This window comes from Delphinus delphis, chromosome 12 (genome assembly GCF_949987515.2).
Source record: "Delphinus delphis chromosome 12, mDelDel1.2, whole genome shotgun sequence".
Classification (NCBI taxonomy): Eukaryota; Metazoa; Chordata; class Mammalia; order Artiodactyla; family Delphinidae; genus Delphinus; species Delphinus delphis.
In genome coordinates, this window is record NC_082694.2 from 20,367,365 (window position 1) to 20,383,674 (window position 16,310).

The 16,310-nt window shown below is 34.9% G+C and overlaps 1 protein-coding gene across 2 annotated transcripts in view; it reads right to left on the bottom strand.

The window, feature by feature from the left end:
* The window catches only part of CTNNA2 (catenin alpha 2), a 1,196,494-nt gene that overhangs the window by 25,554 nt on the left and 1,154,630 nt on the right, over window positions 1-16,310 (bottom strand). The window contains exon 18 of one of the 2 annotated variants that reach the window (XM_060027447.1): window positions 7,655-7,798. The exons of the other annotated variant lie outside the window; for it this stretch is intronic. Within the exon in view, the coding sequence (XP_059883430.1) occupies window positions 7,655-7,798 (144 nt within the window). The remainder of the gene's footprint in view (window positions 1-7,654; window positions 7,799-16,310) is intronic. 2 annotated transcript variants of the gene reach the window in all.

Here is a 16,310-nt window from a genome sequence, read left to right on the forward strand (position 1 = left end):
GGATTTCCATTTGTTTGGAATATCTTGTTCCATCCCCTCACTTTCAGTCTGTATCTGTCCCTAGATCTGAAGTGAGTCTCTTGTAGACAGCATATATACGGGTCTTGATTTTGTATCCATTCCACCAGTCTATGTCTTTTGGTTGGAGCATTTAATCCATTTACATTTAAGGTAATTGTCAATAGTATGTTCCTGTTACCATTTTCTTAATTGGTTTGTTTTGTTTTTGTAGCTCTTTTCCTTCTCTTGTGTTACCTGCCTAAAAGGAGTTCCTTTAACATTTGTTGTAAAGCTGGTTTTGTGGTGATGAATTCTCTTAGCTTTTCCTCATCTGTAAAGGTTTTAATTTCACCATCAAATCTGAATGAGATCCTTGCTGGGTAGAGTAATGTTGATTGTAGCTTTTTCCCTTTCATCACTTTAAAGATGTTGTGCCACTCCCTTCTAGCTTGCAGAGTTTCTGCTGAAAAGTCAGCTCTTAACCTTATGGGGATTCTCTTTTATGTTATTTGTTGCTTTTCCTTTGCTATGTTTAATATTTTTTCTTTGTATTTAATTTTTGATAGTGTGGTTAATATGTGTCTTGTCATGTTTCTCTTTGGATTTATCCTGTATGGGACTCTCCGGTCTTGCTGCACTTGATTGAGTATTTCCTTTCCCATGTCAGGGAAATTTTCAACTATAATCTCTTCAAATATTTTCTCAGACCCTTTCTTTTTCTCTTCTTCTTCTGGGATCCCCATAATTCAAATGTTGGTGTGTTTAATGTTGTCCCAGAGGTATCTGAGACTGACTTAATTCTTTTCATTCTTTTTTTTTTTTTTTTATTCTGCTCTGCAGTAGTTATTTCCACTATTTTATCTTCCAGGTCACATATCCGTTCTTCTGTCTCCATAATTCTACTATTGATTCCTTCTAGAGAATTTTTAAATTCATTTATTGTGTTGTTAATTATTTTTTGTTTGCTCTTTAATTCTTTTAAGTCCTTGTTAAATGTTTCTTTTATTTTCTCCATTCTATTTCCAAGATTTTGGAACCCTTTTACTATTATTACTCTGAATTCTTTTTCAGGTAGACTGCCTATTTCCTCTTCATTTTTTTTTGGTCTGGTGGGTTTTTACCTTGCTCCTACATCTGCTGTGCATTCATAGTTTCTGTTGTTTTTGGTGTCTACCCCCAGTGGGTGAGGTTGGTTCAGTGGCTTGTGTAGACTTCCTGGTGGAGGGGACTGGTGCCTGTGTTCTGGTGGTTGGGGCTGGATCTTGTCTTTCTGGTGGACAGGACTGCATCTGGTGGTGTGTTTTGGGGTGTCTGTGAACTTATTATGATTTTAGTCAGCCTCTCTGCTAATGGGTGGGGTTGTGTTCCTGTCTTGCTAGTTGTTTGGCATGGGGCATCCAGCACTGGAGCTTGCTGGCCCTTGGGTTCACCTGGGTCTTAGCGTTGTGATGGAGCTCTCTGGGAGAGCTCTTACCAATTGATATTATGTGGGGCTGGGAGGTTTCTGTGGTCCAGTGTCCTGAACTTGGCTCTCCCATCTCAGAGGCTTAGGCCTGACACTAGTCCGGAGCACCAAGACCTGTCAGCCACATGGTCTGGTCACTCCAATGGATTCTCATCATCCTTGGGAGAACATGATATTCTGTAACTTATTTTTTCAGATCTCTGACATCAAAACCATGTGGCTGTCACTGTTCTCTGACTTGGTTTTTACCCAGGTAAAATGCTAGGCCTTAAGGTAAATAATTTTGTGTGGCAGATTTCTAAGGACTACCCAAGGTTATGTTTGGCTGGGTTGGTGTAATAAAGGCCCAATGACAGAGCTACATGTGATTGGTTTAAAAAATTCTGTAAGAATTTAAAAAGTCATTTTTTTCTTTTAAATCAACATGCTGAAACTAATTTGCTCAATTAATGGCAGGCACTGGCATCCTACCAATTAACTGCTTCTAAAATGTGACAGTATCACCAGCTCTACCAAAGCAGTTATTGCTATTACCTGCAGAGAGATGTATATGAAGAAAAAACAAGATTCCCTATCATTTCTCAACTTATAAACAATGAAATTCTCAAATTAAAAAATAGAGAAGATTCTGGCAATCTGGAAGAGAACTGTATGCAAAGCGATTAGAGGGTTAAATCCAGAACTGACCCTCCTTGCTGTGATAAGAGGGCCACCTTCTTCCAGAGCAGAGTTCATTCTCATGTCTTAGTCAAATGTAAAATACCTCTCTAGTGCCTCCCTCTTCTTTGAACATTTGTATAGCTCTCTACACAGACTGGTGGTTGTAGGATAATGACTGTTGTCCATAAAGAAAAAATATATATATATATATAAAATGAGCACTTCTAAAAGATTTTTTATTGAAATAGTTATGGTATTAATATTTTTCAACATAGACCATAGACCCTACATTGGCTTGAAAGCTTGATTTTTCTCATCACAATGGGAATATATACATATATAATTTTTTTAATGAGTTCACCTAATTAATATTAAAAAGCAGTCAAATAGCTCTACCAAAGAATACCAAGCAGAAATAAATATTGCTCTGCACTGTTGTCTCTGTCCCTTCTCTTGACACAAGTTGGGAACTATAGAACAACTTAGCTCTGAACTTGATTAACTCCTTGCATTAGACCATGATGATGAAAGAACTAGATGGTCCCTTAAGTGTTTATAGTTGCATGTCTTTTCTTCAAGCTATATTTAATAGCATCATTTAGTAATTATTTAAACTTAAAACCCACCATTCTTAGAAAGTGTCTTTTTACACCTAACAGAAATTTAAACCAACTTTCTCAGGAACATTCTTATCTTACCTTTATCCTATTTTCCCAAATCTTTTATTCTTAATATTTTAATTCTATTTTTTTTTTGATTCTTCTTCCAAGAACATAGAAACCATGAGTCAATTCTGTTGCCTTGTAGAGATTCTGAAACTTTGGTGTGAAAATGGATCACCTGGCATGTCGAAGGTGGGGTTAAGTACAGTTTCCAAAAACCTACATAATCCCTACAGTCCCGATTCAAGGAGTCTGCAGCCTGGTCCAGGATTCTGCACTTTAACAGTCTCCTCCCACCTCTTTCTGCATTTGGCATGCAGATGATCCTCTGACCATTTTGAGAGACACTCACTAAAACGAGACTAGGTCATAAAATTTTCTTTCATATCCAGTGCCCACCTATCTTTCTTATTTCACCTTTGATTCTTCTCCATCTTTCCACCCACCTCTGACATTTTCATGTCTGGTCAGCATAGAATACATCTACACCTCAATATAATGGACATTCTGTACCTCTTCTGGGATAATCATTTCTCTCCTCCTCTACTTTAAGCTCCTATCCATTTATCTGGGAAGACTCAAAGGTATTGTCCCATTTATGAAGCTTCCTCTTCCCCTTCTCTACAGGAATGCCCATATCACTTTGCATATATTTCTGTGAGAGTGATTATTATAATCTATTACATTTACTGATTATGTGTCTGTTTTCCATTGCTACTTCCATGTCCATCCATAAGACAGTGACTATCACATGTTATTTACTCAATAAATATTTGTTGAATTATAAATCCAACTGAACTTCTATTTCTAAAATTACCCCTAGGGACATTTCGGGGGAGGAGGAGAAGAGTTGCCATCCTTGTTGTTGTTCTCTTGGGACAAACCTAATTGTAATATCTTTAACTTCCTTTAATAGGCTAGATTGTTCCACAAAAATTTATGGAAGTTCTACTTCAACTTTTTGGGGAAAATTAGTTCTAAGAGAACATTCCTTGCTTTGTAAAACTGACCTTGATCATACTACTTCATTATTCCCATATAGACAATTTAGCTTTTGAAAGTGATTTCCTGAGATAATATATTCTAGAAATTATTTTTTATGTCATGATAGAAAATTACAAAACGTTCACTGGATGATGTAAACCAAGTCATTAGAATCTGGGATAGGTAATAAAGCAGGTCTACTCACAGAATTTCTGTCTGTTAGAAAGGCCAAAGTAGTAACTTGGAAGGAACTTGGATGGCAAGAAATACAAAAACAGTGCCCTCTAAGTGATACAAAGTATACACTGAAAATCATCTATGAATCTCCAGCAACAGAGAGGCTTTCAAACCTAAGTGTGCTTTGTCGAAGTGCATAAGTCATGCCCAAATCCAAGTGTATTAGGGAAAGAGACTTGCATAGTCATTGCCTCTTTGAGGGCAGAGTCTGACATGATCCCTATTCAGTGCAAGAAACTTCCATTTGCTTTGGAAAATCACCCTGGTTACATGGATTCTCATTAGCTTATGGGCATTTCCATGACCATCCTATGTTTCTAAACCTGTCAGTGATAATCCCTTTGATTGTCCAAATGATAATCCATTTCCACCTTTTTCAGAAAACCACAATGTCCCAGAGCTAGAGCCTCCTTCTGTCCATAATTCCTTCCTTTTTTTAAAATTTCTTTTCCTCAGTCATGGCTGTGAGTGATCATGTGACCTCTTGTGTAACTAAGAAAATAGCTGCCTGATTATATTTTAATAATCATTGCAAGTCAGTCACTTGCCACCTCCTCTTCATATATTATAAAGTCAAAATATAATTAAGAGTAGGGGGCTCTGGGAAGGTATGGGGCTGGACTCTTAGCAAAGACTTTTGATTTCAATATGTGGCATTTCTAAACACAAGATAGCCTCTGCAAGATTTACAATTCTGTGGGCTTGCTGACCTGCCCTCATTATGTACACACAAACAACACAAATCTAAACCATTCTGTTCAAAGTTAGTTGAAGGTCTCAGCTTCTCACAAAGCCTTCCCAGTACAATCCAGTCTACTCCAGACCACTCTGACACTTACTGTCTTCACTTTTAAGTTGTCACTTGACATGTGTCCAGACTCCCAAAAAGGTTGCACATTCCTCAAGAGTAGGAGCCAGGGCTTACATGTCTTTTATCCTTCATAGCACATAGCTCAGTAACCACCAATTACCTACTCATTGAACTCTTCCCAACAGCACAAGGGAATTCCTGCAATACTGCATAAGTAATTTTGAATTTGAGAGTCCCAATGAGGCCTAGCTCCCTCTATTACCTAGTGGATGAGGATATTTTCTTTATCTCAAATAATCAGAATAACATAAAATTATGGAGTTAAAAAACAAATCAGTCTTCCAAATCAACACACAGCTAATCATCATGGGCTTGATATTGTCAGCTTAGAACAGGACCCACTAACATCATTAACCAAATACTACATCAGATATAGAGTACATTTTAAGACTAGTTTGCACTGAAATTTTCTTTCTAGTTTGAAAAACTAACTGTATGTCATCTACAAAAATTAGATCTCATCATACAATCTTTTTTCGCCATAAACCAGTTCTTCAAAAATATATCATTTTATGATAGAATTTTAGAGCAGGATTACTTTAGAATATATCCTTTAAATCATCTATCATCATTTTAGAGATGAGAAAACTGAGACCCAAGAGATCTAAGTAATTTACTTTGAGTTACCTAATTAGCCACTGACAGAAATACGACTAGTGCACCAGTGTTCAGACCCCAGATTAAGCAACTTCTGTTTTATCTCACTCTTTTGTTTGGAGCACAATATATGTATGTATTTTAAATTATAATTCAAATACATACAAAATGGATATAAAAACACTGAACAACACTATAAATGAAACATGCACATGAGGGTATACAAGTGCATGCACAATGCATTCCATGATAGATTCTCTGAATTTGCACAAGTGCACAACACAACCATTCTTAACTCACGAAGTTTAAAGATGATTGTATTCCAAGGGTTTGTATAATATGAGCATTTCTTACCTGGCAGCTGTACGAGGGGTTGACAAAAGACATTAAAAACTTGAGCTATGATTAGATATCAGATTTTTCTGGCACTGAAGGTTAACTTCTACCTGGGTTTCCGGGGTCTAGCACTTTTAATGGAAGGTAGGCCAGAGATTGGAGAGGGATCACCCAACGTATGAGACTTTGGCATTGTTACCCACATTGCAATATTAAGTTGACTGCAGGTGATTATCACCTAAATCTTCCTATGGGCCAGTTATGACTCTATTTCTCCTTATTGTGCCTGAAATCTCTACCGTTACAGTCGCTTCTTTAGGTTAGAAAGCTTAGGTGGGAAAATAACTTCAGCAGTCATGATACCACTCCAACCCAGGTAATGAAAAGAGGGAGAGCCCTTGTGGGGGAAGGATAGAGGCTCTACACGTAACAGAAGAGCTACTGATGAGAAAGGACTCCTCCTTATGGTGTCCAAGAATTTTAAATTTGGGGGCAAATCTAAACAGCATTGACTATATGAGGTTTGGTCCCTTCACTGAGCTTAAGATCTAGCAAGGAGGTAAAACATAAACAATTTAATACAATCCTCTTGAGTAGAAAAGTTTGTGTGGAGTATACAGACTGAGATACAAGTAGCATTTCTCTTTCTGAACATTAATAGATAATGTAATCTAATATATGCTCCATGTGCATAATCTAAAGGCCATTAAAACATTTGAACATTGGGAAATAAAAGGACTCCTCCTTTTAAAGTACCCCAGTTCTACAATACCAATATCCATACATACCTAGTTAACTAGGGATTTGAAAAAATGAATGATATCCACTTAACACATTTCATAATACCTATAATTCAAACTAGGATACTTTTAATCCCACCCCATGAAAAGTAACGGGCCTCACATTCTGATGGTCAAACCTTTTTAAAAACACCCACCCTGATGCTTCGACATCCCTTAAAGATGTAACCATCTCCATGAACCTTCTTTCCCCTCTAATAAAAAAGTTGACATTTTAACCATTTTAATAGGTACCCAGGAGAGAACAAGGAAAATGAAGGAACACGCTCACTCCAGTTGATCTTTTCCTTCTAAATACTATGGCATATAAAAGAAGTAATCAGTAATAATAGAAACCCAAATGAAACAACGAACAGTGGTTTTTCACAGCTCTTTACCAAGAAATCCTATAAAACAGCATCATTGTTATGACATGCAACAAAAAGGTAGCAAATTTGGTTGAGACACATTGAAATGGATGCACCCTTAATCTTGCAAGAGTGGTGACTCTTTTTTTAAAATAAATACTTTAGTTTTTGCATTTGACAGTTTTCATTTGTTTATATCAGAACAAAGTTTGTTGATAATTCTTATGTATCAGTTTTTTCACAGTTTTACTCTACAGTTTTAGAAGAGCAGATTGATTCTCTGGCTAAACGTTAATAAAGGATATCCTGTGATCCTGAAATCTTTCAAATGAAGAAGAATACACTTTCCTAACTAGCCTTCCTTTATAGAAAGCTCACTAAAAGACTACAGAATGGATTCATTCCACATATGCAATGACTTTCAGTCCCAATGGGAAGAAAGAATGAGAAATAAAGGAATGAAAATACCATTTTCAACTTCTCAAGTTTAGATCATACTTGAAGAGTACATCTGTGTTGTGGAATTCTTGACTTAAATAAAGAATAAATAAGTAGAGCCTTTGCCCAAAGTTGGTTAATAGTAAGTAAAGAGGGCTTGATTGGTCACATCTTTACTTCCTTGAAACCCCATCCCCCTGCTTTCAAAATTAATGTTTACAATGAGACAGGTTAGATCAGAAAGCAAAGTTACTCACCATGGAAGAATCACTGCTTCCACACCCGATCGGAGCTCCCTCAGCACAGGTTGGGAGGTGGGTAGAAAGTTGACTAGCCCTGCCCCCATCTATGACATCACAATCTACCTCATAAAAGGTAGTGAAAGTGCTCTGAACTCCTGTCTGATTTCCGAGAGATACAGAAAAGAGAGAGTGAGAGAGAGAGCAAGAGAAAAAAAAAAAAAAAAAAAAAACGTACCCTATTGGGAAGGGATTAGGGAGGTGTAAGAGGGAGTGGGTAATTGGGAGAAAGAGGCCTATGAAGGAATTATGTACTGAAAGAGATATGGGTGGGGCTCCGTGATATTAAGCAGTCCGGCCATTTGGATTCCTCATTGGCTCTCTTGAACAGATAAATGGACCATCTGGGAAAAGGAGGATGAAGCAGCATCCCGCCTTGTCAGGCATTGTAAGGGACAATTGTAGTGGGGTTCAAAGGGGATGAATCCCCTATTTAAAGCATTGAAGATCACCAAGAGAGAAAGCAAGGGCTGAAGCTTTTAATGCCTGGAACTGTACACGGGGAATGTCAGATGTCTTTCTAGGAAGTTCCATTGCCCTGCTTTGTGACCTTCAGCAAGCTCTCGGCCTCAGCACACTCAGCCAGTATATGGTGCTAAAGGGATACTTACCTCTTCCATTGGGTTCACTGAGGAATTAACACACTCATTGTTGCTAGAATGGCAATTATTTTTTACTGTTCCTTTTTGTACTCAAGCGTGAGTTGTGTGATAGGCACAATTTAAAAGATAAGCCAATAACCAATGCCTAGTTCTACCCTTGAAATTTCTACCTCTTAAAATGTTATTTTTGATATAAAATATTACTGACAATCTTGACTAAGTTTTTCTATGTATACCAAATATAGCATACACCTAAAGAGGATAATTAGATCCGACCTTCAAACCTGGAGAAAAATCAAATGGCAATATTGCTACAATCACAAGGTCCACTACGCTGTTACTTTTAGAGGTCAAGTTTAGGTGACCCAGTAATGCTCAGTGACCAAATATTTTCGTCACATGCAGTTCTGCTATAGTCATAGCGTTATAGCTTTGTTTAAAGCCTGATTCCAAATTTTTTTTTTTTTTTTTTTTTTTGGAAATCAGGCAAGATGGGAGAAAAATGTGGAGAGCACTAGGTCTTTTTTTCTTTTCAAATGTAGATTTAGAGCTTTAAAAACTGAACTGGTCAAAGTTGTCAAGTGAGTATTATGATAAAACAAAAGGAAGAGCAAGCAGATCCTGAAACCATCCACATGGAAGCCAGATCTTTATTTGCCCAGTGGAATATATGAAAAGTGAACCTTTTTCCACAGAAAATATTTCAGTAAAGATTCAGAATAATAGCTTATAATTCACAGCATCATAAATGGGTAAAGCCCAGAGCCTGTTTCTGTACGCAGATAAACAAAATTCCTAATTTGGATTTTTTTCTGGTGTTTTAAGCCAATACAGTTCTATCTCTAGTCCTGTCATTCTTAGCTCACTAAATATCTAAGTGGATGAAATAATCACAATTTTAAACTATACAAAATTGGTAGATTAGGGAGCATTTTGAAACACAGAAGCTAGTAAATTCAAACTGATTATGAATCTGGCAACATTACTCCCATCTTTTACTTCAAAATAAATGTTAAAGGCATTTAAAGAATGTCTTTAGAGAATTAAAGACAATAAAAAAGAAAAATATTGGCATATGAGAAGCAAGAATGAAATTGAAAATTTTCCTATATTTGGGTTTTTTAGTACTTACTAGAAGAAGCAATAATACTGTGCATATGTTTTCCTTGCTGAATTATTCTCTTTTTATGTTCAATAAGTCTAAATTCAAATTCTATATTTAACAGCTTTTATTGAGTGATATTTCACAATCAATGGTCCTATAAAGCTATTTTCTTCCAATTTTTACATATTAGATCATTGACTAGTTGGCTTATCCTTGCTTTTTTATGTTTTATAACAATCCTGCTTGGCTTTAGAAATTAGTCATCTCCTGATTTTTCACTGTAGGGAAAGTGTTATTATTTTACCAATTCTTTTATCAATCAGTTTCAAAAATGATTATTATATATTAGAAACTTATCTGTGTCATCTCACCTTTCATACAAAATACAAAAGTCACTATTTAAGATTAATGATGCAGCTGTCCATTCTTCCAATAAGCACTTTAAAAATGTTACTACCAAACAAAGGACGTGCACTTTTGCCAGCATTAAGATATTAGAATAAAATGGAGTTAAACACTTTTTAAATATTGAAATAAAACAAGCTGGACTTAGATTATAATCTATTGGTATTTTTAATTAATTATCTATTGTTTATCTGGAAATGGAGCATGTCTTCAGGAACCCAATGCAAAACTAGGCTGCATCAAATGGATGCAGAGTGGTGAACTGTGCTGACTTTTTAGGTGAATTTAGTATGATTGATTACAATAATGTCTTTAGTTATGATATTAGTTAAAATAACAAAATTTTCTTTGACACAGAATGCAATGCCTGGATCAAATAATTTCCAACTCTTCTTAGGATCTAGCCTCTTGACATTTTTTATGAAAACTAAGTCTTATTACAATTATGGATTTGATGCATACATCCTATGACATCACATAAATGGATGAGTTAGCCCTTCAAGGCAAGACATGAAGTGATTGCAAGATTTCAGTCAAGAGACCTTATTATTGAAGTCTTGGTTATAATTTTGTTTGGACCAGAGAGATGTAGGGTTGGTTTCAACTTTTTGTTTGTTGAAACAAAAAAGTTTTAATTCAACTTCTTAGTGCAAAGGATTGAGAAGTCAGGTGGAATAATTTGTACACTCCAAAAGAATAATCCGCAGATGTATTTACCAAGTAATTTATCATGGGAGACATGATCAGGCAGTTGGAATGCAGTGTGACCAAAATGTTATTATTAAAGAGAAATATTACAGTAAGAGAATACGATTAATTTTGATAGCAACAGATTTGAATTGGGAGTTCCCAGATAAAGAGATCATGTTTGAGTTTGTCTTAAGATAGTGTCTCACATATAGAACCTTGGGCTTAAAAGAGTACGTGGTCCTTAGAAGATATTGCTGACTTCTCAGCATCTGATATCCTGGAACTTCTCTGATATCCTGGAACTTCTCCAGGATACTCTCTTTCAGTTGCAAAATAGATTTGCAAAGGAAAACATATAAAAGAGATCAAGAGACAGATTTTAGAGATTTGACAGAACATCTAGCCAGACTTCCAGTCAAGTTCATTATCAGCAAGACATCTGTACAGATGAAGGTATTCAGAGAAAAGCAATAAAATAAGATACAGTATTGATGATGAAAGAAAAGATTAAAGTCTAAATTAAGTTTGCCTTCAAGAAAATAGGATTAGGATGAAATATTTAAAATATATTTATTGCCCAGAAGGAAAATGACTATTCAAGATAGAGTAAGACAATGTATTGTGAAGCAGTAAAAGAAATCTGAGCTAAAAATCCTTCACATTGTTTATCCAGAAGTCTTTCCTATTTGTAAGATACATGGGCCATAACACGGAACATATTTCTCTTCTAAGGGTTGTGATCAAAGACATATTTTATAAATCATTTAAATTAAGCTGCAGAAAGCATTTGACATAATCGGTAGGGACAGAATGTAGACAATAGTAAGTTAAACACAGTTTTATTTCTAGAATAGAGTAAACAAAGAAAACCAGTGAATACAGAGGTAGTTCAACAGACACCCTGCTATTCCAGCTGAGAATGCTAAACAGTAAGATGAGAAACTAAATGGGGAAAAAATGAAAACAATAGACTCCACAATCTAACAAAAGCACAATGGATGGAAAAATTTATCCTTTTCACAAAAAGTATTTGCTATTAGAGATAAAGAACTTTGAATTCTGTCATCCAACCAATATTTAGCACCATGCCTTTTACATTGTTTAAATGCAATGGAAACATTGAATTCAATGAATTAAAATATCCTTATAAGAACGAGCAATAAATACATTTCTTTGAACTCTGATTGTTATTTTGTCATTAGAAATTAGGAACGGATAATGGAAACACTGGTCTTTTCCTAGAAAAACATTACTCCTGTCTCAGTTTTGCTATGGGGGTCTTTTTATTTCCTTTATTTTGAGTCATCTGAGGTCATGGAAGTTTGTGCAAAATCAATAATGAAATTCCCAGATAATGTTTGTATATGGTTTTAACATTCATATTCTCTTTTTTACTTATTTATATATTTTATATCAACTTATTCATACTTTATCTTCTCTTGAGGCATGTCCGAGTAGGAACAACAGCAAAAAAAAAACAATAGATTTAGGTAACCCATTCAAAATAATGTATTTCTTGACTAGAGCTGATGAATTGAAGTGTATACAGGAAAACCAAAAAAGAGGAAATGAGTTACAGATACTGTATCTAAATAAAGGTATTCACTCAACGCTTTGGTTTCTCATAATTATTTGGTTCAACTGAAGGGAACAGTTAGATCTGGGTTGTTCTCACATATCCAAAACTACTTAAAAATGGGGGGTGGGATGTAGTTCTTAAGACACTACTACAGACATTCATTATTAAAACTATAGATTAATAAAGAACATCTTAGAATGAACTCAGACAATTATCACACATTGACAATATCTCAAAATTAGAACTTGTCTCATGGGAAAATGGTACAAACCAGTATATCTTAAATAGGTTTGCCTGTGTTTCATAGATATCAAAAGATATATGCAATCATTGCCCCTCATCTAGGTACCTCCCATGTGTCTAATTTCCAAGTTTTCACAAAATATTACTATTCATTTGATGCCAAATAATCCTCAGAATATTAACTAAAATCTAAGGCATTAATTACTAACCAATAAAGTATTTGCCTTCCTTCTTTTAATTCGAGGCTTTTGAAACTTGAAAAAATTCTAAAACCCAAAGGAAGGAAAGTTCATTGATTCAATGACAGGTAATGGCATTGACATTTCTGACGCAGAGACACTCCTCCTAAAGCCACTAACCCCTTCTACTCTTACAAGCAATGATGCCCTCAGACTAAAATAGAAACTGCTCAGCTCACAAGTTCAGGTGATTCAATCAAATCAATCCACTGAGTAGATCCAAGTTAGTTTAATCCATGTCTCCAGTCAAGGTCAAAAGAGTTACTTGCTTGGCTCACATACCAGTTTTGCCACAATAGAGTCTGTTTTCTTATTTTAGGATGAGAGCATTAGACTATAAAGTCTTTTTCTATGCAGAAAACAATTCAGTAAGATAACCAACTGGTTTAATTTCATCAGTGGATAACTGATTTTTTTTTTCAGTGAACAGAATTGACCATCTTGATAAGTTTAGAATCAGTATCTTTAAGTATGTAACTGAAGAGTTACTTCTTATAGCAGAGCAGTATACCTTCCTCATTTGTGCAACATTATTTGAATTCAGGGAGACAGCTTGCACTGTGGTGCTACAGACATAAAGCTTCCTATGATGCCTGACACCCAAGGAGATTTTTTCCTTTTCTTATAAAAAATTTTATTTCCAATTTCTTCCAAAAATAATACCTTGAGTTTGTTAAATGTCACTTTTATAACACTGGGAGAATGAATTTGCACTGCAAAAACACTGAAGTGTTATTTTTCTCTGAAGGTTTGCATAATTTGTGTTGTGCAAAAATCAATGACAATGTACATTGACACGGATGTACCGGAGGAAGACTTAACGCGGGAATCAGAATTTAAGTGGCTATAGTTTACCATCATAACAGATTAGCGGGCAGGTTGTTGGGAGAAAGATTGAATTATGCAACAACCCATCATACTAGCAGATTAAGTGCAAAGAACTACTGCCATTCTGAAAATGATAAATACCTGTTTAATTTTCTTATCGGTACAGAGTATCTCCACTACCTCTCCATTCAGATTTATAATCTGAAGTTTGTTTTAATTTTACTTCCCTGGATCTGGATTCTCCTACTCTCCCCAGATGAGAAAAAGTCCTTTAAGCCCAAATACTTAATGGCTTACCCTCTGGAAGGTCTGGATAAAATTCTTTGGAACAGCTGTGAGTTATCTGAACACATACCCTTTTGTTTAAATGAAGCACATAAGTGGATTCCAAACCCAAACTGAAAACTAGCAATTTAGATTTTTTCCCATTACTACTATACTTTGATCAGTGGAGATAATCGAGAATTGACAATAGACAGAATCAGAAGATATAACAAAAATGACTCTTTCCCCAGAAAGGGTTGTTTAAAGTACAAGTCTACACAACTAAGTACAACGCTTGTTTCAGTGAACGTTTAATTCCATTACAAAATACTGACACTTTTTTTACAGAGTGAACACAGAAATTTTCAAGTAAAATGTAATTCTCATCTCAACAAAACACAATTATCTATATCTATATCTATATATATTTATATATATGGCATTGTACAAATATATATATATGTATATATATATAGTACATATATATACTACAAATATATATGTATATATGTATATATATATGTATATATATACATACATATATATACATATATATATACATATATATACATATATATATATGTATATGTAGCTTGGTACAAATAAACACCATATTTGCCCCCAAACTGTATTGTATTGAATCAGATATGTCACATTTGTCAACCATTTGTTCAGTTATTGATTACTGCTTATTTAGGGAACAAGAAATTTAAGTGTCAAATCACATGTATTTGTTGTGTGCATACATGTATGCATATACATATAGCATATATGTATCTTCGATCATATGCCAGTGTCAGGTAGGATTGATTTGACTGTTCTCAGTTTCCAGCATTTTTATGAATATTTTTCATTTATCATCATGAATATTCATGTTAATTTTAATTTAGTCCATTTTTTTAATGATATGAAACATAGGCTATAAGAGTGACTATAATTGACCCTTATTCTACAATTTTCTCTTTACCAATTCAAATCCTACTGGTGTTGCAAATTATACTTGTTCACCTTGTCAAACCTCTCCATAACCCAATTGAGAGGAATTCAAATTTGGAAAGGAGAGATTAAAAGACAAAGAACAAAAGTGCACATTAGGGCAAATTACTCAGTCCCTCAGGGATAGGTCAGGGTTCCATTCAATCAGCCTGAGAACGAAGGGAACTAACATTCCTCACCTCTAAACTCTGTTCCTATATTTTGTTTGCGTGAAAAAAGGCATTTATATGCAATAAAATCTATTAACTTGTAACACTTTCATGGGGAGTCAGCTATAAGTTATATCAGCATCCCTCCATCTCTGACCTGAACATCAAATCCCTGTCCAGAGCAGGGTTATTGCTCCTGTGCTCTGGCTTCGTTGTTATAATGGGGCTCCTGTTTTATTTGAACCTTAAAAAAATAATGTACGTGGAATATTTCCATTTTATCAGAATGCTTGATATTCAGCATTCTATGTTCTAAAACCCTGTTTTTGTGTTTCCAATCTCATTCAGAATAATGTGCAAAGTATAAATCTTTGGGTAGCTAAAGATAATCAAAGGTTATAAAATGGTTTTCATTTTTCCAGTTCCATGTGTATATCTCCATTTTTAAATTTAAAAGAACCTATCAACTCCTCTGAAACCTAGTGAATAAAAACTAATTAAAACACAATAATCAAATATACAGGTAATTTCCATAGCATGACATTGGAACTTATTTGTATTCAATATATATCTCCATACTGAAAAAAGTGTGGCTCAACTTTCTCTCATGATGAATATAACACTGTCACCTTTAATGGATATTACTTGCACTAAACTAATTTATAATATGCTATGGTTAAGTTTCTCTTTCCTTTGTTTTATCTTTTTCCTTCTTTCATGCTTTTTCCTTCCTATCTTCCATCCTTTCCTCTTTTTCTTCTTTTCTTCCTTTAATCGTCCTTTTTCCAAAAAGCATGTAAACCGGTTTAAGAGATTAAACTACCAAACACTAAACTAAAAAGCAAATAAAGCCAGTATATAAACTATCAGGCTGTTTAATTGTCTGGGCTTTAGTTTCTTCCACATTCTCTCTAACATTTTTATTACTCTCTTAGTTTTTTTTTGTTGTTTTGTTTTTTGGTTTTTTTTAAAATCCCCTTTCCCATTACCTGCTTAGCAACCAGGTTGAGCTGAATTGGCTCACAAATATGCATCTTATACTTTGAGATTTAATAAGAATGGCACCTTTCTGCTGTTGAGAAAAGTTTAAGCCAATGACTTTAGAAAATTGATTGCCAGCCAGAAAACTAATGGTGCTTCTTAGACAGCAGTTGTGTGAATGAGCATATGTAGGCATATTTTTTTAATTTGCTTTATTTCTCTAGTTCCCATGACTCGTGAAGAGCTTTGGCATCCACTGTCCCCCTGACCTGTTGAAATTTCCTGAGCTACCTCTCAAGCCAAATGCAAATATAACAGAAGAAGCCTTTCTCAGTTTGAACACACAGACTCACATAAAACATATACATGCTGACATGGTATATGTGCATTTTGTTTAACATAAGTTCATCATGCCAGCATGAGACTATAAAAACATGGTGCTCAGTTTTGAAATCCAAATCATTTTCCTTAGCAAAATGGAAACAATCTACCCAAATCTCTGCTGTTTTAGTAGAAGCTTTGACTTCTTACAA